This window comes from Epinephelus lanceolatus, chromosome 17 (genome assembly GCF_041903045.1).
Source record: "Epinephelus lanceolatus isolate andai-2023 chromosome 17, ASM4190304v1, whole genome shotgun sequence".
NCBI lineage: Eukaryota > Metazoa > Chordata > Actinopteri > Perciformes > Serranidae > Epinephelus > Epinephelus lanceolatus.
In genome coordinates this window covers 4,831,040-4,855,596 of record NC_135750.1, presented here as the reverse complement: position 1 = coordinate 4,855,596, position 24,557 = coordinate 4,831,040, and the positions used below count along the sequence as shown (strand labels likewise).

Genomic DNA, 24,557 nt, shown 5'->3' with positions numbered 1-24,557 from the left:
CAAACTCTTAACTTGCTTATCTGTCACACTCGCCTTACTTTACTGACATTAAAGTAACAACCTGCACTGTAGCTGCAGGATGTTGTTACTAGCAAACAAAGCTACAGAGTGCAGGTAAAGTTAAACAACACACACACACCAAGCGGCAACCTAAGGGCTGAAAAATGAGGCCAAAACCTGCAACGCTTTGAATGGCCACTTGAGATGGGCTCCAAAACCAACACATTCCCTCTCTGACCTCGTCACATATTGATGTTTTGATCGTGGACTTTCCATGTCCACGTATGACATGCAAGGTTCCCTGAGAGAGTTGGTTGTTGACGCTCTGGGACACCGTGTCAAGTTCTGCCTGTAACATGCATCGTCTTCTTTCAAAATACATTTAAGTTTTTACAGGAAATAAATGCACTACATCGATACAACATCTTGAATTGATGTCTTCTTTACCTTCAATGACAAAAAAGTGACAGTCGAGTTTGTTGGACCCATCCACCACCCCTTCCGCCTGCCCTACTCGGACTTTTGCCGCCTTAACTTTCGTCCTTGTCCCGTCACGTTACCCCCCGATGCCACATTGCACCATTAAACTCTTATGGCAACGGGCCGTGTATCATGCTGACGTGAAAGGATGCCTTTTTTCGTTGGTTTCTGACGTCACAAGTCACTGCTATTTTTATGCATATTTAAGGGGCTGCTTTGACTGACAGGTTGTCTGTGAGGTGTAGCTACAGCCCTTTGTTCCAATATATGGTCACTTCTGGCTCTTAATTACCGAGATAGCGACGACCAAAATGCCAAACTCAAAGCTTAAAAACAGCAGTCCACAAACAAATGCGTGATGTCACTGTAGCTACGTCCATTATTCTAAACTTCTATGAAATACACTGAAGCTGGACCTGCTGATTAACTGGTTTTTAATGGTTTGACAGAGGCTAGCTGACCCTCCATCTTAAACGAATACTTCAACCACATAATGACCATGTGTATATAAATTACTCACCTCGTGTTACGTTGAATTTGTTAAGGAAACTTTATCTTTCTCACATGCCTCTGTGGTGAACCAAGAATCCAAAATGGCTAACATTATTGATGAACTGAAGTTTAGGGGACTGCAAATCTATATCAAAACATCCTTTTACAAATTCCCACACATCGTGTGCAGCATAAACCAAGTGTCCTTTATCCAGTTGTACACTCTGTATTTCAACACTTCTAGGAGTTGCACGTGTGGCCCCGGGGCATGTGTGTCTCTGCACGTTTAACTCTGCACTTGAGTTGTTGAGGTGAGCTGCTCATCCGTGCACCAGACTATTTATGCAAATAGTCAATAGTAATGTTTGAGTGAAAGTTGTTCAGGAAGTACTAAACAGATGTTTTCATAAAGTTTTGCTGTTGTTAAACGCAGTCTCCTTTTCACTTCAATTCATCAAGAATGTTTTTGGATTCTTTGTTCATAGAGACGTGCAAGAAAAATTAATTTTGTAAGTGAAGTATTCCTTGAAATATATTTTAATTCTTTGTGTTTCATCATCTTACATGTATGTATCCCCTTGCTCACAGTTGATTTGTATTAGAAAAATAAAAGAATATTGTTAACGCTGAGGTGTCTGTCAAAGACTATTTTCTTTCCTGCTGCTTCACCAATCCACTGCAAAGACACTGTCATTAACAAGATAAATATAAATCTCGTAATAACCTCATGTCATCAGGTATTTATGACAATATTACAAGAATATTTAAAAACTCTCACTTGCATATCCAACAGAAACAAAGCATTTGGACCATTGCAGCCACTGACATGAGTGGAAAAAGCAGGTGACAGAGTTTTCTGTCTCTCCTTCACAGAGCAAAGATAGACCATCTCCAACAACATACTTTATAAGTTAAGTTATAACAAATATAACTTTATTTCCATTGTCTCAGAGAATGCAGATATGTAGGATATGTTTTGAATGTGCAGAAAGTCCTGAACATGATCAGAAATCTGAAACACACATGAGCTATTAAAGTCCACTGAAATTAATTTATCCCTGAATAGGTGCAAATTTAAAGAGGTTATTCTCCAAACAAAAGACACAACTGAGGACTGAAGAGTAAATCACACCTACAGGTGTGTTGACTCAGCTGCGATAACATTAAATGAGAGGAGTTGATCTCCAGGAGAATAAATATGTTGAATGTCTGAGAGCATTACTGCATTATATTCTATATTAGCCTATTTTCATATTTTAAAGTCACCTGAATTTTGTGTTTTTCTTCACATAAATAAAGAAAGTTCCACCCAAACTTTTCTGGGAAAAAGACCCTGAGACGCCCCACCCCCAATATGTGTCCCCACCAATGTTAAAATGAAACCAACACCCTTGCATGTCAATTAAATCTTCCCTCTGTAAGCACTTTTATTGCTCGGTATTTTATTTTGAACCGGAAACATAACTTTGGCACATTGCTTAAAGTAAAAAACAACAACAGCAAATAAAAGAGAATGAATGAGTCACTTTGACTAATCATATAATAAAAAGAACATTCATATTTTAAAGTTTCCACTGCCTCTACCTGTACGCCTGGACCCCCTCATGCTCTCCCCTTTGGAGCTGGCTGGACGTGCGTCGGTCCCGGGGAAGATGACAGCAGGCAGTCCCGCTGAGGAGCGCGTGTCGCCCCCTGCTGACAGCTGAAGAAGAACAATAGAAGAAGAACCGGTGGTGGAACAATGTCGCGGTTCAGTTGGACGACACCGAGGAAGGGGGCAGTTTCTGACCGGCCAGCAGGCTGCAGATGGCGGCGACCGACGACCAGCAACTTTCTTCAGGCCGAGGAGAAACACACTGATGACATGTGTGTAACTGTAACCTGAACATACAGCAACTTTAAAAGAGTTTCCTGCTTGTTTCTCCGTCTCTGTCTCCTACAAACCTTCAGATCATGTCCTCAATAATTTGGCCCTCAACATACTGAACAGGTGTGAAGTGATTGAACTTAACTGTTGACAACAGCTGCAGTTTGTGAAGACATGATTGAGCCACCAGAGGGCGACAGAGTAAAAGCCATGGGTTAATATTTATAAGGCTGTGTCATTAATGCCTCACTGGGTTACTGGTGAATCAAAAAATATATATAATAAAAGTAAATAAAGAAATAAAATAAAATGAATTAAATTTTAAAAAGTTAAAACAAAATAAATAAACAAAAGTAAATAAATGAATGAATAATACAGGTCTAAAATAAATGGCAACACATATTTATATATTGCAAATTAGTTAACTCGGTCTCTGTCTCTGGGTCTCTATCTATCTATCTATCTATCTAACTATCTATCTATCTATCTATCTATCTATAAGCTGTATGTATATAGAAACATATTCAACACAAAGACATATATGTAATTATTTTATTTATTTATTTGTGACATCTTTTGGCTGAAACAGTTTGGGGTTAAAGTTATGGGTCCGTTATCAAAGCCATTTCCCTTCATCGTCACTGATGGACATCTTGTCCTGCAAAACAAGTTCAGAGCTTTTTGTTACAAGAAGTATTTACAGTGAACACAACACACTCTCAAGTATGTTTCTGAGTTACTATCAGCTCTGCTGTGGAGACACAGAGAGGATTCTGCTTCTGAAACCCCCTCTCTGTAATGTACTACATCTGGTATCATCACATATTGTAATTTACCTAATTTATCTGACAGCTTTAGTTACCTCTCAGATATTTACAAACAAAATATGTGATATTTATATAAATTATAATGCTGTGTTTGGATTTAATTACCTCAGATTATACAAAGCATTTAAAATGAGCTCCACATCAAACAGCTTTCACATTAAAATACTGTTAAAATGTTAATGCATCAATAATAATGGTCCACTTACATAACAGTGACAGGTCACATTCTGACAAATGAAGTCTTTTACTTTTGACATTCGAGTACATTTTGCTGATAATACTTTTATACTTTTACTGAAGTGAAATGTTGAATGCAGGACTTTTTCCACAGTGGGGTATCACCACTTTTCTTACTATTTGAATACCTCTGTTACAGATATTGACAATACTGTATCCAGGTGAGAATCACAACATATGTTGAGAAAGTTTTCCTTTAGGGACATAATCTGCAGTTGAAAATGGGTAAAAAAAAATACGATATATGTTACCGCAATACTCAGCATATTGCAAAAGGTTTAAAATCGCAATAATACTCACTGGCCACTTTATTAGGTACACCTGTTCAACTGCTTGTTAACATAAATAACTAATCAGCCAATCACGTGGCAGCAACTCAATGCATTTAGGCATGTAGACATGCTGAAGATGACCTGCTGAAGTTCACATGGAGCATCAGAATGGAGAAGAAAGGTGATTTAAGAGACTTTGAACGTGGCATGGTTGTTGGTGGGTGGTTGCAGAGGATGGTCCCAAAAAGAGAAAATATCCAGTGAGCCAAAATGCCTTGTTGATGCCAGAGGTCAGAGGAGAATGGCCAGACTGGTTCAAGATGATAGAAAGGCAACAGGAAGTCAAATAAGCACTGGTTCTAACCAAGGTGTGCAGAAGAGCATCTCTGAAGCAACAACACCTTGTCCAACCTTGAAGCAGATGGGCTACAGCAGCAGAAGACCACACCAGGTGCCACTCCTGTCAGCTAACAACAGGAAACTGAGGCTACAATTCACACGGGTTTTCTCACCAAAACTGGACAATAGAAGATTGGAAAAACCACATTCAGATGGAAGCATGGATCCATCCTGCCTTGTATCAACGCTTCAGGCTGCTGCTGGTGGTGTAATGGTGTGGGGGAGATTTTCTTAGTACCAACTGAGCATGGTTTAAACACCACAGCCTACCTGAGTATTGTTGCTGAGCGTGTCCATCCCTTTATGACCACAGTGTACCCATCTTCTGATGGCTACTTCCAGCAGGATAACGCACCATGTCACAAAGCTCACATCATCTCAAACATGACAATGAGTTCACTGTACTCCAATGGCCTCCACAGTCACCAGAGCTCAGTCCAATAGAGCACCTTTGGGATGTGCTGGAACGGGAGATTCTCATCATGGATCAACTGTGTGATGTCATCATGTCAATATGGACCAACATCTCTGAGGAATGTTTCCAGCACCTTGTTGAATCTATGACACCAAGAATTAAAAAGGCAGTCCAACCCAGTACTAGCAAGGTGTACCTAATAAAGTGGACAGTGAGTGTATTGTTTCGTGATTTTGACCCGTATTTAACTCTGATTTCAGTAAAATCAGTAAAATAACAGGATTACTGAAGTCTGACCTTTTATGTCTTGGAGCCTTTGTTGTTATTGTTGTTGTTATTGTTGTCATTTGTCTTTGAGTTGGTTGGATCAGCCTCCCTTCTCTCAAAAATGTAATCTGGAATAACTGTAAAATGAGAATACAGGTGCTGTCAGTAACAAATCCACAAAGTTTTTGGTTTGTGCAACTCAAGCATGTCGACAAGACTCAAACTAAGACATTCTCACACAGGCACACACACATGAATACCTTCACGGTCCCTATGGGGAGCAGTTGGCATCGCTTGAAGCGCAACCACCAGAGCAAAGAGCAGGAGCACAACCTGAACTCTCATTTTCTAAAAGACAACACACAGGTTTAGCACAATCCTCTGCCAAGATTAACAATCCTTTTTTATTGTCTGTAAAAGCTTAAAAAGAGATTTAGAATAATAACTCACCTTCACTGTTAAACGCAGCAGCAGGAGTCTGTGAGTCGGTCTTCAACAGGGAAGTTACAGTTTATGACGTGTCTGTTGTGACTTTGATAGAGACACCAGAGCGACAGGCCTGAGGCTGGGTGTGTCTATGCCTCTGAAGCATCTCAACAATCCACCCGGTTCAGTTTTAGGAAAAACAGATTCCAAAAATAAATCTCTCACTCAATGCTTGTATTCAAAAGCACAGAATGTTCAAAACAATTAACAGCTCACACTGATGTGAGGCTCAACTGAACTGACTGTGTTGGAGACACGCTGCAGTCAGACAGCATCAGTAAAGAGTTTTTCACTGTGTAAAGATCATTGAATCTGAACTGAAACGACGACTATAAAGTTAAAGTGTCACGTCTGTGCTTAAATTTTAGGCTTTTGACATTAATATCAGAGTGAATAATGTAGGATTCATTTATTTTTGTATGGCTATTTACTGTGAAATGAGATTTTTCTTTTTTAAAAAATGGTTGTGGAAAAAGAGAATAATTCAGTGTCAGCTTGCCACTTAAATGTCGACACAATCACAACAACAAATGTTGGCATTGTACGTTTCTACAAACCACAGATATGTAACGTTTCTTTGTGATTATGTGACAGACATGTTGAAACTTTATACTTTATGTTTCGAAAACCTTGAGGTTAATGTCTGGTTGGGTTTAGACACAAAATCCATTTGGAGGTGGTTAGAAAAGGATCATGTTTTGGCTTAAAATACCCGGTTTTGGTGCCACAGTTGTCTCTGGAAACAGCAATGACTCACTAAAACATCTGGTTTTGTTGTTTGTTGGTCTTCAACAGTGGTCTGCAGCCTGGCAGACGTCTCTCTTAAGTCTCAGGTGAAGTCACATCATATGTTACGTCACTTTAGAAACGTTTATGATATATATGAAATGCACAAATGTAACAAATCTGTGGTTTGCGGAAACGTACAATGCCGACATTTGTGAATATTGTCCACCTGTTGCTGCAGGCAGATAAACACCCTGATAGGTCTAACCCCTTCTCTGTAGATACAGTATATTCAGTTTGTAAAAGACTGCGCTCGGAGCACCTTCGCAGAGGTGTGTGGGCTCAAATGTGTGTAGTGAGACACTCTGCATGTATAGCATGAAACTCTGTGTGAGTGTGCACCGTCGTCTGAAATAATCATTCGCAAATGTCATCATAATCATCAAAAACCCGACAAATTGCCAGCATTATTACAAACACTAAGGTTTTATCAAGCTGCTGATGTTCTCACACACGTTCAGTTCTGCAAAGTTGAGGCAAAAAATAGAAGAGTTTACTCTGTTTCAAGCGTTCCTGTTTTTGCACCTGTGTTTTGAGGTGACAGATAATCCGACTGCTGGCAATAAGCTCTGAGAGTAAGATGCTGAAAAAGAGAGGAGCACATTGGGTCACCATGTGCTGGAAACTGCATGAGAAACATCAATGCTGTCAGATATCTGCGGCATAACAGCACACTCAACCCTTAAATTACAGGACGATCGATGAGCCGTAATTATCAGTGACAGCTCAGCTCTTCATCAGGCCTGAAGGTCACACGCGGCTACAGTACGGTGAATTCATTTGAATGTGTGTATGTGCGTGAACACGCAGGGTCAGCGAAAAAAACCTGCATTACATAACATAAACCAATGTGTTAACCCATGATATGACTCATCTGATTTATAAAAGGGAAAATAAATAGATTTATAAATGGAAGATAGTTCATATGCAGCTCTTAAATCATACGTGTGAAATGTCTTTGTAAAGCATCAGAGCACAAATACTTAAAGTACGATTAACAACGATTTATCTCAACTGCAGAGATGTTGTTCTGAGACAAGGATAACAATGACTATGTTATCTGCACGGAGTACAGTAAGAGCAGTTTGTAGTCATTATGGTTTTTGTTTTAATGGTTCTGTTTTTGTTTGTTTTCAGGTCTTTTATTGGTCACATGGTGCATGTTGGTCCAAATAAGTTCTCTTTCCTTAGTTTCAAGCGTTGTTGTTGGTGTCTGGATCAGTTGTTGATTAAATTTTACCAGACTTCTCCTTCTTTTGGACCTTTTTCAGTTTGTTCAATTAACATAAATATGCCTGCATATATATCATAGAAACATTTAGGCTGCAGCAATCAACAAAGAAGTGAGCTCAGTCATTAGCCCCTTTTACACTGCCAGATTTTCGGCGAATGTTGGGCCGTTTTGCTTGCAAGCTGCAAGCGTTTAGACACACAGAGCCGGACTGGCGAGTTGTTCCGAGGTGCCCAATTTTCCGTCTCGTAGGGTAGACATATTGGAGGAACCTTTCTGGTTAAAAAAGACTGAGACGACCTTCCGCAACGGGAGGGGCTGCTGAAGACTTGTGAGAGGAGCTGTTGATGATGCTGCACGTGCGAGCCACTGGCGGTGGATAAACAGGAAACAGCTGATAGCAGGAATTAGCGAGCAGCTAGTAGCAAGAGGAAAACGCAAACCTGACAGACACTGTAAAGATGAGCAACTGGGGAGACAAGGAATTGCGCGCCCTCCTTGTCCTTGCAAACGAAGAGGCCATTAACCGTAAGATGACGGGAACGGTGAAGAACGGGCCGACTTACGAGAGAATCACCGAAGGACTGACCAGCCGCGGCTTCCCTCCCACGTCACTGTTTACGTCGTATACATTCTGTATAAACAAAAAGAGGGATCAATCCACCGTATTCCAGCAGAGAGCCTCAGACTCGCAGGTGCTGACTCTCATCCTGACCGCTTCACACTTGGCTGCATACCGCCCCAGTGCATGCTGGAGGTCACAGTGGGATGAAGCCAAAAGAATCACATCATCTGCAAAAAGAGATGCAATTTTGAGATGCACCTCTGCAGAGAATTGCATCTCAGAAACACCCACAACATCCAGAAACCTCCCAACCGCATCTATCTCGATTTACTCTTCTAGCAGTTAAAAACCGTTGCAAAAAAAGGCCAAAAACGTCATTTGGTCTGCTTCCTGCTGGACAGATACATAACAGATAATTATGTGTTAAGTGTTGTACAAACGTGTCTCCAGTTGATTCCTAATAGAGTGTTTGCTCAAAACCATCCACTCAGATTCATATAAGAGTTCAGATTTATTCCTTCTTCTCTACAGAAGAAAATATTTAACAAAATCTCTAATACAGAACATAAAGAAACAGACACTTCCTAATATATACATGAAGTCCGTTGTCTTGACAGACGAGGAAAGAAAGAGAGAGGAGATGGGAGGTGAGACACGTAAGACATTTAACACCTTTTACTTACAGAGAATGCACCCACCAAACAGTGCTGAGAAAAAGTCATGATATACAAACAAATGTGTTGAACAAGCAATGAGAAAATTACTTCTGTCTAGGTCTCAGTAACAAATACTATAACACCAACAACCCTCATCTTCATATTTTACTTTTCCTATAATCTAATAAAGCATCAAAATACTCCTCACCTTTACACCGACTCGGTCAAGTCGACCCAGCTGATCTTATTACTGAATGTGTGAAAACTCTGAATATGATATTGTAGCTCTGCATCGCCCCCTGCTGGTGTGATGGTAAAACTGAGTGTGTGTTCATTGTGTGAAGCTCTTCATGTGTGATGAGACAGTGTTTGTGAACATACATATGACACATGAATTCATTTATAACTTGAGCAACCTGGGAGAGTATGAGGGTTGGAAATATGTGTGTCAGGGTTACATTAAACGTTTTTTTTTTAAAATTCCCTTTTCTGTACTAATGTTATTTTAATAACTCCTCACTCTTTATTGACAATGTCTTTTTTCATTACAAATAAAATATGTCTTGAATCCGCAGTTACACAGAACGAAACAAAAATTAGGGATGCTCTATATTGGATTTTTGCCGATATCCGATATAATAATAATAATGATATTTTTTCCCCGCCTAATTTTAGTGATCATCAAGTCTCTTCTGTAGTAGAATTAACATAATGTTATGCATGCATACTCTTATTGTGACAGCCCACCAGCAGATGGAGACATGAAATACAATACTTTTCAATGAATGTAATATTCATTCATTGTGCAAAATAAGAAAAAGCATGTTGGCCGATTCTGAGAGTTCATTTGAAGGCTGATTTTGGCAGATACAGATGATGTGCCGATATTATTGTGTGTCCCTAAAAAAATGAAATGCACTTTTGGGGAAGTGTTAGGAAAAAATGCATTATTGTTGATGGAGTTTATTCCAAGTTTGCAAGTTTGTCATTTGATATTTTAAAAGCCTCTCACCCTCGACCAGAGCGCCAGCAAGTACCTTCTGACTGTCCATTTTAGGAACCCGCTACTAATTACTGTGAAATAAATAAAATAAATGAATGGTTGATTGATTACACAGGAAGGTTAGGGTAAGGAAGTGATGGGGTGGTTGTCTGGCAACAATAAAAAGGCACCACAAAAGGCAGTGCAGTGCGCCTTGCGTTTTGCAACCTGCAACACGCTTTCCGGTGTGATTGGGGCCTTATTTGGACATGTATACAGCACATATGTGTCTCAGCTGGGGTTTTACTGCAGTTTGCGACACACTGCCTCTTTCTAAATGGTCGGCTCTGTACATTTAACATGAACCATGTCGCCAGCAGTTTGAAGGCTGCAGGCTTAAGATGCATGCCTAAGAGAAAATGACCTTTTGAAGAAGGTGGTTGAAGGAATGAAAGAGGAAGGCTGTGTTCACACAGACCAACAAGTCCACCACTGGTGGAAATGTTTGAAAAAAAAATCTGTTCCTCTTTTCCAAATTTCAGGTGATAAATGATATGTACGGACATGTGAATCAGAGTATTCATGGCTGCATGTGAACAGGAATATTAGTGGAATATTCATTGTCATTAGCCATGTAAACAACTTACTAGAAATATTGTTTTTTTCAGCATAACGACAAACACTAAAGTATTTTGTGCACGTAAACACTGACTAACTTATGACTCTGCATGTCTAATGCAGGGACACTAAACTATGTGATGTGCAGTTAAAGGATAACTTCGGTATTTTTCAACCTGGGCCCTATTTCCCCATGTGTATGTGTGCGTATGATTCATAGGTACAACTCGTTTTAAAATTAGTTCAGTATTGAGGGAGGCGGATGCAGCCGTCAGCCGCGAAATGAGCTAAAATGGTAACGGGGGCAAATGCGTCCCGTATAAGTTTGCGCATTGAAAGTGCTTCTTTTTGCCACTGACCGGTTCATATCGCCAGTGCTATCTCTGTAAATAGCATACTAAGCGTTTCGAACATTGTTTATATAACATTACTTCCACTGTGTCTGTAGCTCTCTCTACTCGTGGGGCAGCCGTTTTCTTGAGGAAGAGGTGTTTCGGGATTGGATGTCTTCTCTTCTTCGGCTGGCAGTAGTCATCTTGGGAGAAGTGAGCACTGCAGACCCAATGGTCTGCAAGGTGCAGTGTCTGGACAGGAGTGTTAGCATCCATTTGTAGCACAACTAGCCACAACTTCAGCATCTCGCCGTCCGACAAAGGCAGCCTTTGAAAGCTGTACGGGGTGTTGCACGACATCCTGTTCTTGCAATTCAGATAAAATACACAAACACGAACCATTGTTTTCAATCGATGCAGTAAAACTCTCAACTGTACTCCGGGACAACCAGCGCCACTCTGAGTGGCGCTCAGCATGGCTCCTCTGCTTTCTTCTGGCAAAGCTCTCGCGAGATGACGTCACAGCCGGGAGGAGGTGAAAGGTCAGGGAAACGCTTAGTATGCTATCTACAGAGATAGCACTGGCGATCTGAACCGGTCAGTGGAGAAAAAAAGCACTTTTAATGCGCAAACTTATACGGGACGCATTTGCCCCCATATCTACCTCGCGGCTCTTGGCTGCATCCGCCTCCTTCAATACTGAACCAATTTTAAAAAGAGCTGTACCTATGAATCATACGCACACATACACATGGGGAAATAGGGCCCAGGTTGAAAAATACCGAAGTTATCCTTTAACTCGCCTGTAGGTGCAGACCTGAACCAAACACAAAGCTGATCACTGGAACAACAGGAACAGTCGACATGTTTCCCTCAGTAAAATCTGTCATCACAGCTCATTTAACAGGGATTCAGTAATGAGAAGATCTTCATATCACAGCAGTAACTGATACTTCGTGATATAACCAAACACACGACAGTGCAAAGCACTGAGTTAGTTGCATTGAGATTATCGTATTATGGCTACAGTGTTCAAGCTAACAGTCGGAGGCCTGTCAGGCACGTCTTTAACACACACACAACTCGGATGACTTCCTGCTTCAGTGGCAAATTGTGATTTGTTGTGTACAGGTTGGCAGGATGACCAACACACAGCTCATACCCAAACACTGCTCTGTAGCTTCTGTCTTTGTCAGAATATGTTAAATGATGTAACAAACAGAGAGCTGGGAGGTGATGGATCAGGGAGTCTGGCCACAGTGGAGGTTCTCAGCTCTTGGGGACTTTTTTCCACTCATAATGCTGCCTGGATTAAACTTTTATTCAACTTGTCACCCTTTTACACACTCATGCACAAAATTAAACTAAACTATGGTTCAGCTGTAGTAAAGGTTAGGAATCTGAAACCTCTCCACCGAGGTCAGGAAGCGTAAAATGTCCACTGTTGATGAAGACAGGACCGGAAGCTGTGATGCGCTACTGTGCACTTGTGTATGTGACCTTCATGCTGCTCCCTGTATAGACAGTAAATGTCTGTTGAATGTACTCAGTTTTTTAAATGTGCTCAGTCTAAATGTTTCTGAGATGCTTCACTTTTCCCCCTAAAATTCAATTTATTTGTTGTATTTGAACAAAAGTTTTGGAAAAAACTGTTGGATTCTACCTGTTTCCTACATTTGGCCATTTGAAGAGGGAATTCAGAACTTCTCTTCTATTTTTGATTAGGAAATGAAACATTAGTCTCATCAGTGACTCATCAGTACATGCGAATTTGTTTACAATACCTCTGGGATGATTTACCGATTACTGAATTTGTCGGTCACATATCAACGTTTGGTCATGGACTTTCCACGTCCACATATGACGTCCAAGGTACCCTGGGTGTGTTGGTTGTTGACGTTCTGGGACGCCGTGTCAACTTCAGCCTGTTACATGCATTGTCTGTTTTCTAAATACACTTCTGTTTTCACAGGAAACGTGTGTGTGTTTGCATACAGTCTCTTTCAAAATAAATACACTACGGTGCACTGCAAATTGACTTTTTTCCCTTCAACAACAAACGCACGTGTATGTTTCACCAACACATGCATGTGAGTTTGGCTTTACAATCTCACAGGAAGTGAACACCGGCTGGTAAAAGTCAGTGGTTGTTGGACTCCTGTAGTGTGGACTTAATCTGGTTGAGGCTTAAATGAGAAGTGACCATGAGTACCACGTTTACACTGACATCAGTTTCTTTCTTTAATCAGAGGTCTAGGTACTCCACGTGTTAAGATGTCTGGAAAGCTACACTTTGTAGTGCAATAAAATCCCTTCTTAATGATAGTGAAACAGAGAATAAGACAAAGACAGAAGCATCCGTCTCTGCAGTAAACAGTGTGTTCAGGTCTACAGTTTAATGTGTAACTTCTCTGTTGCATCAACACGACCTCGTCAGGAGGACGGCTCCGAGCTACAGTTTGCTGCTGGGGTCCACTTACACAATAGTATATCAATGTACATATTAAAACCAGAGCCCTTGATAGAAAGAGACAATTTGTACAACAGTGGATGAGTCTCCTCTCTGCTGATGACAGATGACAATGACTTGTATAACATCATCATAGTGCCTTATAACTGGAAAAGTTGGAGAGTTGATGATTCAGTCTTCCTGTCCAGATAGTTTCCTAATTAGTTTGGATTTATGATTACAACCATTTTATCATAAAGTCCTTCTTCTAACCACTAAAACAACCACACTGCTCTAAACGTTGACACACTACAGAGACTGGAGATCAGCAGTGGAGTTCCTACAACACAGGTGGTCATTGCACTTTCATTTAAAACACAGTTTAAATAGACTGACAGGTGAGGATCATACCAAAAGAAATGGGAGGGGGAGGGAGTACTCTGTGCTTGTATGTACCTTAAACTACTCTAAATACCACAGACACTGCTTACACTCAGTTTTCAGCTTGCCGTCGTCAACAGTATGATGAACAGCATAATTCAAAAATGACACATGACAAGAAAGAGATTAAAACGTGGTAAAAACTGAACTAGACGATGGTGTTATTATGGGATGTGGGAGAGTCTTTGTCCAAGGGAGCATCACTGAAACGACAAGCCTTTGTCTGAGAGAAGCTTCCAGAAACTTTACACAGTTAGTGAGTTCTGATTTTGTCCAGAAGAAACTGTAGTTAAGATGGAGTCCTGGATTAATTTCAGTCCACTAAGAAGCTTTATTAGGTGTTAGCCGCTGTTTGGAAGAAGTGTACATCTCATGAGTGTTCACGGTTTGGTGTCACAGCTGCTCCTAACAGCCATTTTGTGCCCCACATCACAAGTGTTTGTTTAATTCAGCCGGGGACGACCGACAGCGCAGGTGAAAGAAACAAATTAATTGTCCTACAAGATCTGGTTCGCCCCCGGCTGCCGGGAGGTGCCATCATCGCCCCGCTCTGATTGGTGTTTATAAAGGTCACATGGCATGAGAGGGAGGGGCTGCCCCTGCTGCTCGGCCAACACTGACTCATAAGGCGGTGCCGCCTCCAGAGGGAAGGAGATGGATGCGATGTGTTGGTGCTCGTGCTCCTGGAGTCCTGGCGGGTAGTGGGAGGGGGAGAACCAGGCAGCGCTGGCCGAGGTCTCTCCATAGTATGGAGATGGATCCAGACTGGTGTAGTCGGGCTGCTCCTCCTGATCTGCTCCTCTCTGACAGGGGTCCAACAGGGAGTAAGGAGGTGGGTCATCTGTGGGGATGTAGATCTGTGTCGCACCTGGGCCAACACACTCATCGTAACTACAGAGACAGAAACAAAAAGAAAACAGTCAGTGCTGTGATGGGACATTTCTGTTACTCTTTCTGGCCTGGATGGTGGCACCATTTTATGTTTCAAGAGCATCAGCTAGCAAATTACAGAGCAGCAACTCGGAGGAGGTTCTTGTTTCCCCCCCCCAAGCATCTACTGTGGAAGTGACATTTGTTATTTTGACTTCATTGGGCAAAATCCCATTATGACCTTTTAGCATATTGTAATTCAAGTGGTCTGAGAAAAATCTAGCCTGTGGCGGAGACTTTGACCAATCGCAGGTCATTTCAAAAGAGAGGGCCTTCCTATTGGCTGTTCTACAAATGCAGATGTGCGTGCACGTCCCTTCAAATGGTGAACATATGATTCAATGACAGAGAATCCTGCTAGGGAAAGGCAACTGGCAGCAACTGCTACACTGTCGAGCAACCTGAAAAAGGAAAATGGACTTGTCTGACAATAAACAAATAAAACCAAGGTGTTTCAGAGACGTAGAGAAAATGTTCCTAATAGTTCAGCCTTCTGCTGACTGGCTGTGGCTTCATGTTCACATTTATGTAGCTAACATTAGCTAGAGCTAGAGAGAGATCTCTGCCTCACCTCACTACTACAGACCACCTTGCCGGGAGGAGAGCAGCTCCAAAGATGGACCCACATTCAGCGGCCACAGTAAACTGAATCCAGCCATTCAACCCCTGGAGCTGGGGTTTGCACTAGTAGTGAGTGAGGACAGCCTCGATTCACCACGGGATCAGTAAACTTTCTGTTGCTGCCATTACACAGGTTAGACCCAGCACTGCCGCTGGCCACCGGCCTGCTGTGACACCCAGCCCTGGGGGAGGTTTGCGCTGGCCGAATAAAAGCCAATACAGCTGCTGACTGAAGGTTCATCTCCAGAGCTGCTACCTGCTATCCTCCTGGTGAAGCAGTCTACAGTGGCGGGAAGTGAGGTGGAAGGGCCATGGGCTGGCTAGCAGCTAATTTTTGTTTCATTTGTGGTCTGATGAACAGAGAGAGAGAAGGCAAGGAGAGGCTGAGTGAATGAGCTGCAGCTACAATGAAATCAGATGAAAGAAATCAGTGTACGGGATACACTGGGTTACTGTATGAAGCACGTGCATACGCCCGTGGTCGTCTGGTGGGAGTCTGGGTCCAGAGCTTTGACCTGGAAGTTGCTGTAAAGTTGTCCACCACGGTACCAGTTAGCTGCTAGCTAACCGTCGCCAGCTTGTTTGTTGATTGTTTGGTCTGTGACGTAATAGGTCAACTGGAAAAAGGTCCAATGCTAACAAGCTGAAAGGGGACGTTTCGGCACCTATCGTAGCAGAGTCGGACATACTTCGGTCAATACATTGATTCCCCTCCCGTGCTTGTATACTGAGACAAGTACAGTAATCCAATTAAGCTATAACCATAGCTCGACTTGACTCTGCATGTAAACGTACTGACTGTTCATGGCTCGGTTGTCTTGTGGTAATGGCACATTAAGTTTGACATACTTGATGGGAATTGTTTGGCAAAATCAATGTTAAAATGCGACATGTTTCACCGTCACATGTGTATAAAAAAGAATTGATAAAGGCAGCAGCCTCATGCTGCTCCCTGCATGCAGCCTCTGTCTTGCTGTTCTTGACAGAGTGCCAAAACGCTTCCCTGATGAACTCTTCCAGCAGCCCCAGAGGTCAGATTTCTACCAACATCCTCCCCCAGCCAGCCACAGTGAAGAGAGAGAAAAAATGGAACATATAAAATAGAAAATAGAATTAGAAAATCTTGGTGTGTGTATGTGTGTGTGTAGCTAATGGTAGATGATGATGGAGGCAAAGGAAGCAGTAAATCAGTGTAACTCAATCAGCACAGTGGTTAACTCTATCAGTCTGGTACCACAGTGCTGCAGGTGTGTGTGTGTGTGTGTGTGTGTGTGTTTTATCCTGCCTTCTTTCTGTCTTTTATCTTTCTTTCTTCTTGTACTTTCTTCATCTCCTTCTCTACCCTCTGTGGGTGTGTGAGTGTGTGTATCCACTTGCCAGCCATTATAAAGCAGTGTTAGAGACTTTGAGTGTGTGTGTCTGTGGTTTCCTGTTCGATGTGCGTGTTTGTGTGTAAGAGAGAGCTATTTTCACCTCGATGTGAGGACAAGGCTCAGTCAGAAAGACCGAATGTCCACTGCACCCACTGCTCTTCATCACACACTTCTCTCTCGCACACACACATACACACACACACACACACCACACACACACATAGAAGAGTACTGTTAAAGGAGACTGAAATAGGACTTGAGACCCTGTCTGTATGTCCAGTGATCAAAACACCTCTCACAGTCATCTCTACAAAGCAGTGTGTGCTCATTTCATTACTTTATTTAGGTAATAATTTGTTGGGTTTGTATCTAAACAGATGGAACAAACATTTCTAAATAAAAACCTCAGCACCTGGTTTAGAGAACTGGCACTCTTTTTATACCAAGTGTGAACAAACCAACAGGGATATTCAGACACACAGGGGTCTGATGGTGACTGCTAATTGCGACAAAACTGACCCACATGGAGATTTAGTTACTTCCTCTTCTTTCAGGAAGTGTTTGTACTGTCACAGTCCAGTCACCAGAAAAAAATGTTGGCATCGAATGTTTCTGTTGCAACTTTTTTACATTTTAACAAACAAACAAACACATTCTCATCCAAGCTTGTCAAATACCATTGCATCCATGTCAAACTATGACGTGCTCGGTACCCTCTTGCATCTGTTTTGGATGTTGGATGATATAGAACTTTAAACACAGAGTTGATCCAAATTGCTCTTAAAGAGATAGTGCACCCAAAAATGAAAATTCAGCCATTATCTACTCACCCATATGCCGAGGGAGGCTCAGGTGAAGTTTTAGAGTCCTCACATCACTTGTGGAGATCCAAGGGGAGAGGAGGTAGCAACACAACTCCACCTAATGGAGGCTGACGGTGCCCCAGATTAAAACATCCAAAAAACACATAATTGAAACTACAAAATATCTCCATACTGCTCGTCCGTAGTGATCCAAGTGCCCTGAAGCTCTGACATAAAAAGTTGTTTGGGAAAACGTCATTTGAACTCTCACTTGGATCACTACGGACGAGCAGTATGGAGATATTTTGTGGTTTCAATTATGTGTTTTTGGACGTTTGAATCTGGGGCGCCGTCAGCCTCCATTAGGTGGAGTTGTGTTGCTACCTCCTCTCCCCTTGGATCTCCGCAAGTGATGTGAGGACTCTAAAACTCCACCTGAGACTCCCTCGGCAAATGGGTGAGTAGATAATGGCTGAATTTTCATTTTTGGGTGCACTATCCCTTTAAGCCCAGTTCAGTCAAAGATCTGCAATGAGATGAGTTGAAACTACTTGCAATGCTCTGTTCTGCAATGTTCTAAAAACCTGCTGGTTCACACCAATGCAACTAGATGAGACGGTGTATCATCTCTAGTCAACAACTCTCTATACTTCCATTCTCATTTGAGATACTGGCTACAGCTGCATTTGTAGTTGTAATGAAACGGCAAAACACATAAACAAAATGAGCATCAGGTGGAATGTATTCATAATCAATATGCAACAATAACATAAGGTAGCAGCACCAATTAGTTAGTCAATGAGAATGTGTGTGTGTGTGAGGAGGCATAAGCACATACAGCAATGCAGCAGCAGCGACCCACTGTCCGACAATGTCACACGTGAAATGGAAACAGAGAGCTCGGCTGCAATGGAGCACCTGCCGCAGCAGGCAAACACACCATCTGCGGTCACTTTGACTTGACCTGCAGGTTTTTACTACAAGTCGACTGGCTGTAGAAACAGGCGATGTGCTTTACGTTCTAAAACCAGCTGCTGGCCATTTGACCAGCTCAGTTGCAGTTGACGTCATCAGCCGGCTTGAGTCAAGCTCAGACTGGCCAGTTCACACTGCTGCACATTTTTCTGATACGTCCTAAACGTACGTTTGGTCTTGTCGCGAATCTTTAAATCTCAGATTAAATCTTAGTCTTGGATCTCAGTTCTCTCACAGTGTGATATGGGAAGAGGAGCTCTTTGATGTGAGAGGGGGTGAGGCCATTTTAACACTTTGTAGACAGCTGGAGGAAATGAAGGCATGGATGACTTTCTCCAGGTCAGAGTTACAAAGAACTGATTTGAGTTTGGAGATGATGCGCAGCTGCATGAAACTTAATTTTACTACTTGATTGATTTGTTTGTCAAACTTCAACTCCCAATCAAATTTGACTTGTCTGGCTCTAAGGGGAGGTAGCTCTGTGTGTCATCAGCGTAACAGTGAAAAGATATACTGTATGATGTTTCTGAATAATGTGGCCTAACAGAAGTAAATAAATCGAGAAGAGGACTTGCCCAAGTATGGAACCTTGGGGTACACCACAGGAGATGGGAGGCAAGATAGAAAATGAGTTACTGACAGAGACAAAGAGGGATCTGTTGGATAAATATAAAGAGAACCAGTTTAAAGCAGAACCAGAAATACACTTAAAATACACTTCTGCACAGTTTCTGCTCGTCTTTTTCAAAGGAAAGTTACAACATAGGTAAAACACTTTAAGTCACTCCTTAAGTTCAGGCAACAAAAGTTGGCTTAAATTTCACACAGGAGCTGAACAGCAGGCTGCATGGTGAAGGTCTGGTGTTTATTTGACCAATTCATCTCCCGCTCAGCCCATCCTATATGGACTTTCTCGTTTTTTATTTAATGGTAGTTGCCAGTGGCATTGTTACAAACTGCAGCCAACCAGTGCGTATCATACCACCTTGGCAACTTGGCCTCATCTAGGTGACACACCATCCACCATCCCCTCTAACTCCTGATGACAAAGCCAGCTCATATCATATGTCACTTAAGACATGCTGATATGACACATATAAAATGTACAAATATAAGGAATTGGTGGTTTGCAGAAACCCACAGTGTGGATGTTTTTTTTCTGGTGACCGAGCTGACTGTCAGCCCTTTTTTACCTGTTTTTAAATTCAGTATTTCTACTGTAGTTGTCTCCTTCTGTGCGACTCTTTTTTATGATAGCAGTTTTCTCCTAACACACACTCCCTAACACCCCCAGGGATATCTACAGTACAAAAATATTTATCCTGATTATTTTGTTTTGCTTTGGGAAATCCGACCTTGAACATTCATGCCAGTGTGACACATGTTGAGGTGAAAATTGGAGAGAAGGGAGCGTGTGTTGGGTGTTTCAGAGGTGTTGTAACACAGTGAAAATCTCTGCGTGTCTGGTCTCTCAGGAGTCACGAGCTCCTCGGCTCCCTGCGGCCCCCTGTGTATCTCTGCACAAAGCTCACACTAGATAATGAGTGTGTGGTGTTTATGTGTGCTCTGCTAACAAGTGTGAGTGTGTGTGATAGCTAGGTGTGGCTGAGTGAAAATAATTTGTCTCCTCTGAGATGCATGCTGGGAGTTACACAACTGCTTCTGTTTGTCCGTCCATCTGTATTTCTGCTTCATGTAAAATGACGGTTAAAACAAAATCAATAAGTCAGTCAGTTATTGCTCAGTGGCAGTTTCATGCTGCTGTCCAAGAAAATGCTTTACTAAAAAAATGTTAAGTTTCCTCTCTCCTCCTCTTCTTTTCCTTTCCTTCTTTCTTTGTCTCAGTCCTGCACCCTCCATAAATAAAGCCTGTAAAGTGTGCATGTTGTTTCCTGTTGAAGCCACACCACCAGTAATTTCGTTTGGGTTTCTCATGGTCCTGCAAACAATATTCCCCTGACTCTGTAGCTCCATATTGGGCTGTTTTATCATATAAACTCTGGACAATGACGGAGAATCTGAGTTGTTCTTTCACACATGTAGCACACAACAGGAGATGATAATTCGCCTACTGGAAAGAGTGTTTTTGGTGAAGCGAGTTGTAGCGTCTGGGCAGGACATGATGCAAAAAAGAAGATGGTGGATGAGGCTATCACTCATCCATAGTGATGACTATATTTTCTGTCGATGCTTGTTGACATTGGTGCTAAATGTTGTCAGATATGTCGACATGGTGGTGCAGTTGTTAGCATCGTTGCCTCACAGCAAGAGGGTTCCTGGTTCAAACGCAGGGTGGGGAAGCCCATCGATGCATGTTCTCCCCATGGTACACCTGCTCCCAGGTGTACCATGTCAACTGTCAGCTGGGATAGGCTCCAGCCCCTCCACTACCCTGTGGGGTAGGTCCACATTCGTATGTCCACATTCGTATCCCGCTGAGGGCAAAGTTGTATATGGTACTTACGTTACCTAAAAAAAATCAGGTACCAACGTATTTTTTGCGTATTGGCATCGACTTGGTACCGAAGTATCAGTTTTCATGACAACCCTATTCAGATGTACCACAATATCAACGAAGAGTACAAAGCGATATAAAGGCAAGCAGGAAAGCGCGAGCGTGAAGCAGCTACACTTTGTGCACAAAGATTCCACTGTTAGATCTGTTGGATCTGTGTCCAGCAGCAGAGTGAGAGAATGAGTAGGGAACATTCTGGGCAGATTTTTGCAGAACTTTGACAATGTGCAGTGAAAACATCAATTTCGCATGTCCCGGGGACTGCAAATGTGACTGCATGTGTTAAGTCTAGTCATAAACATTAAAGATTACGCAATGGCAAAAACCACTTAATGGCTCTTTTTTGTCTATGCCAAACACCGGATTTCGATGACTTGGAGACCGGGTTGGATTTGTACACCTACAATACACCCTGACCAGTTACAATAACTTTTAAAGGAATGAAAACAAAAGATTTTTTGGGGAAACTTGAAGTTTGTGTAAAAAGTCTTCCTTTTATATAATAATAATAATAATAAAACTAAAGGTAAGATCTTTTGTCTGGCTGCATTTTTTTCAGTGTTGGATAGGCAAATCTGTGTTGTATAATCATCAATTTTCATTTCATAAAACCATCACTGCAACCCTTCTCTGAAAATAACCCAGCCAGCGATTGCATCTGTTACCATGTTGTAATCAGAAAAACAGTTCAGTCAATATAAACACAATTTCTAGAGGACAGGCTTCTGCTACCAACAGTCAACGTTGGTGTCTTTGAACAATGCCACAATCCTTCCCCACCTGAACGAGCAATTTGTGTGGCTTAACTTTAACAGATATTTGTCATGATAGAGGAAGAAGTAAAAGTCAGATACATACAGATCATGAGAAAAGGAGGACCTCTGGCATGTTTTCATGCGATGGTTGTGACGCTCTACAGAGCTGGATGCCGGACAGCTCGAGATACAGCACGGACCATATGGTCTCTGTGTGTGTGTGTGTGGAAATGTGTTTACGTGTGTGTAAAGCTGGCATGTTCCTGCTTGCTACCACTGTGAGGTACTTGCCTGTGGAGCTGGAGAACCATATAGATGCTGCACTCACAGGTGTGTGTATCCGATTTCTCAGCATAAAGCAGCTCACAGGATGAAGCCCACAGACTTCACATGTGAAGTAAAGTTTCAGATGACATTCAGCAGCTCAGGTTTCCTCAGATCACAGTCAGTCATGTGTCTCCTCTGACTGTACTGTACTGTAAACCTGCCTGCGCTGCATCTCTTTACATGTCTGTGATAACATCACTTTGATCCTACAAGATGACAGGATAACATGGTACACTTGTTCTGGAGATTTGATTATTGAGCCCTTACCTTCTCTCTCTCTCTCTCTCTCTCTCTCTCTCTCTCTCTCTCTGTCCTCATCCTGCTGTCTGCTGTTATCATTTCATCTTATCTCTCACTGCTCCCTGACTCAGTGTTAAGATGCTGTGAGACATCCTGACCTGAGTATGCTCTTCTTGCCTTTGTCAGTGACACTGACCGTTGGTGTCATACAGTATGACATGGCAACATGTAACAAGCTCATTACTCTGACACGTCTGCTGCTGAGCAGGTCATTTATTTCTAGGATCTTTTCATGCTCGTTGTGCCAAGAAATACTGTGTGTCGACCCAATCACCAGAGTAAATGAGGGTATTGTATGTTTCTGCAAACCATGGATTCGTTACATTTGCACGTTACAGGTTGAACTTCACGTTTCAACAATGCTATGGTTAATGTGTGGTTAGTTTTAGACATAAGAACTATTACATAGGGATCTGTAATATAAATGTCCGATTCGCACGGGACAAGAAATCTCTGTGATTCTACCAGAGGTGGGAGTGGTAACTCGGTTTGCACCCTGGCGTCACCTCCCTGTCGGCATGTGTGCGCCACGTTGCTTCCTGTATGTGTAATAATAATTAATGATTAGCCCAATATGAAATATTGCCCATGATCAGGATTGTGTGTACACAACGATTAGCAATATGGATTTACATTAGGCCTACCTAACACAACCAGACGTCTCAGATGTGTCCACTATCACGACTGCCGACAACACCGAATGCTTCTTCAAGCGCCTCCATCATCAGAAAAAACGTGGAAAGCTAGTTGTGAACACGGAAAAATGTTTGTAAACAGGATGTGACGGAATATTTAGATACATTTTGTTACAGAGGATCGCGTTCACACGGGATTAATATTACCTGAGGTATTTTCTCTGGACCATTTTGCAGAAGGTAAAAGTCATGGTCATTTTTACTGACATTATCTGTAAAGATTACAGACATGGCGTTCGGACGGGACTAAAATCCCTGGTAATAATTACTTTCAATTCTAGTCAATGTGTCTACGGCTGTTCTGCGTTCCGGCTCCGTCTCAGCTCCGGCACTCCAGAGCCCTCCGCAACAGATACGCAGGACTTCTATTTTTGCGGAGCACAACACAGCAATTCAGCACAGAGCAGATCGTGCAGGGCAGGAAGTCATGCACAGAAACAAAATAAAACGTCCGGTTAATTTTCAAAATAAAATACACAGTGTTCACGGCAGATCATATTTCCTGCACTACACCTTGAAAACGTCATAATGGGTGGAGGCAGGCCTGAAGTCAACAGGTCAGAGGTTTCCAGACATCATTTCACTGCGTTGACACCATGGACGAGGAGATGTTAATTATGGAGGTGCACCCAGATGTCTTCCTACTACTCCTCTGGTTTTGTGGTTCTGTTTATAGAAACTACATCTTGTTGCGTGGATTCACAAGATCTCCTGGATCCTCGTGACTCCCGCTGTCTGGCGCTCCGCACACAGCAAACGCAGCCGGTGGGTGTTGACGGACGGCGGAGCACACAGCGGATAACCAGCACAGCCGTTCTGCAACAGACACGCATCCAGTGGAATTCTGGCGTAATTTTCAAGCCTTGAGTTTGACATTTCAGCCGTAGCCACTGTTTTTTGGTAACCGAAGTGACCATATTTGAGTGAGAGGGTGGATCTGACCCATAGATCAACACTCTGATCTCATGACATATTGACAACTGGTCATAGACTTTCATGTCCACATATGACGTCCAAGGTACCCTGGGTGTGTTGGTTGTTGATGTTCTGGGACGCCGTGTCAACTTCAGCCTGTTACATGCATTGTCTGTTTTCAAAATACAAAATGTGCATTTTGCATACAGTCTCTTTCAAAATAAAAGCACTATGTTGGTATGACACTGCGAATTGGTGTTTTTTTCCTTCAACAACAAACGCACATGGTTCGGTTTAGGAAAAAACAGGGTTTGGCTTTACATTCATACGGGAAGCGAACACCGTCCTCCAGGGTGAAAGTCGGTGGTTGTTGGACTCATCCACCACCCCACTCTCCCACTGTACTGGGACTTTCGCCCCCTTCACTTTCGTTGTGGTCCAGCTACGTTTCCTCCTGGTGCTGCTGAATGACCGGCTACGTATCATGCAAATGTGAAAGGATGTCTTTTTTCATGTCTGATGCCAAAAAGTCGCTGACTAAGTGCT

The 24,557-nt window shown here is 42.3% G+C and overlaps 1 protein-coding gene and 1 long non-coding RNA gene across 2 annotated transcripts in view; both read right to left on the bottom strand.

Moving 5' to 3' along the window:
- Positions 1-3,377: 3,377 nt before the first annotated feature.
- On the bottom strand, positions 3,378-5,836 carry LOC117247123 (uncharacterized). Its single transcript, XR_004500795.2, has 4 exons — positions 5,707-5,836; positions 5,517-5,604; positions 5,287-5,393; positions 3,378-3,497 (listed from the first exon to the last, which is right to left on the bottom strand). It is a non-coding gene; the product is annotated as an uncharacterized LOC117247123 (long non-coding RNA).
- A 7,444-nt stretch (positions 5,837-13,280) lies between these two features.
- bean1 (brain expressed, associated with NEDD4, 1) overlaps positions 13,281-24,557 on the bottom strand; it is a 68,902-nt gene continuing 57,625 nt past the window's right edge. The window contains exon 5 of the mRNA XM_033636784.2: positions 13,281-14,693. Coding sequence (XP_033492675.1) covers positions 14,300-14,693 — 394 coding nt within the window. The 3' untranslated portion in view covers positions 13,281-14,299. The remainder of the gene's footprint in view (positions 14,694-24,557) is intronic.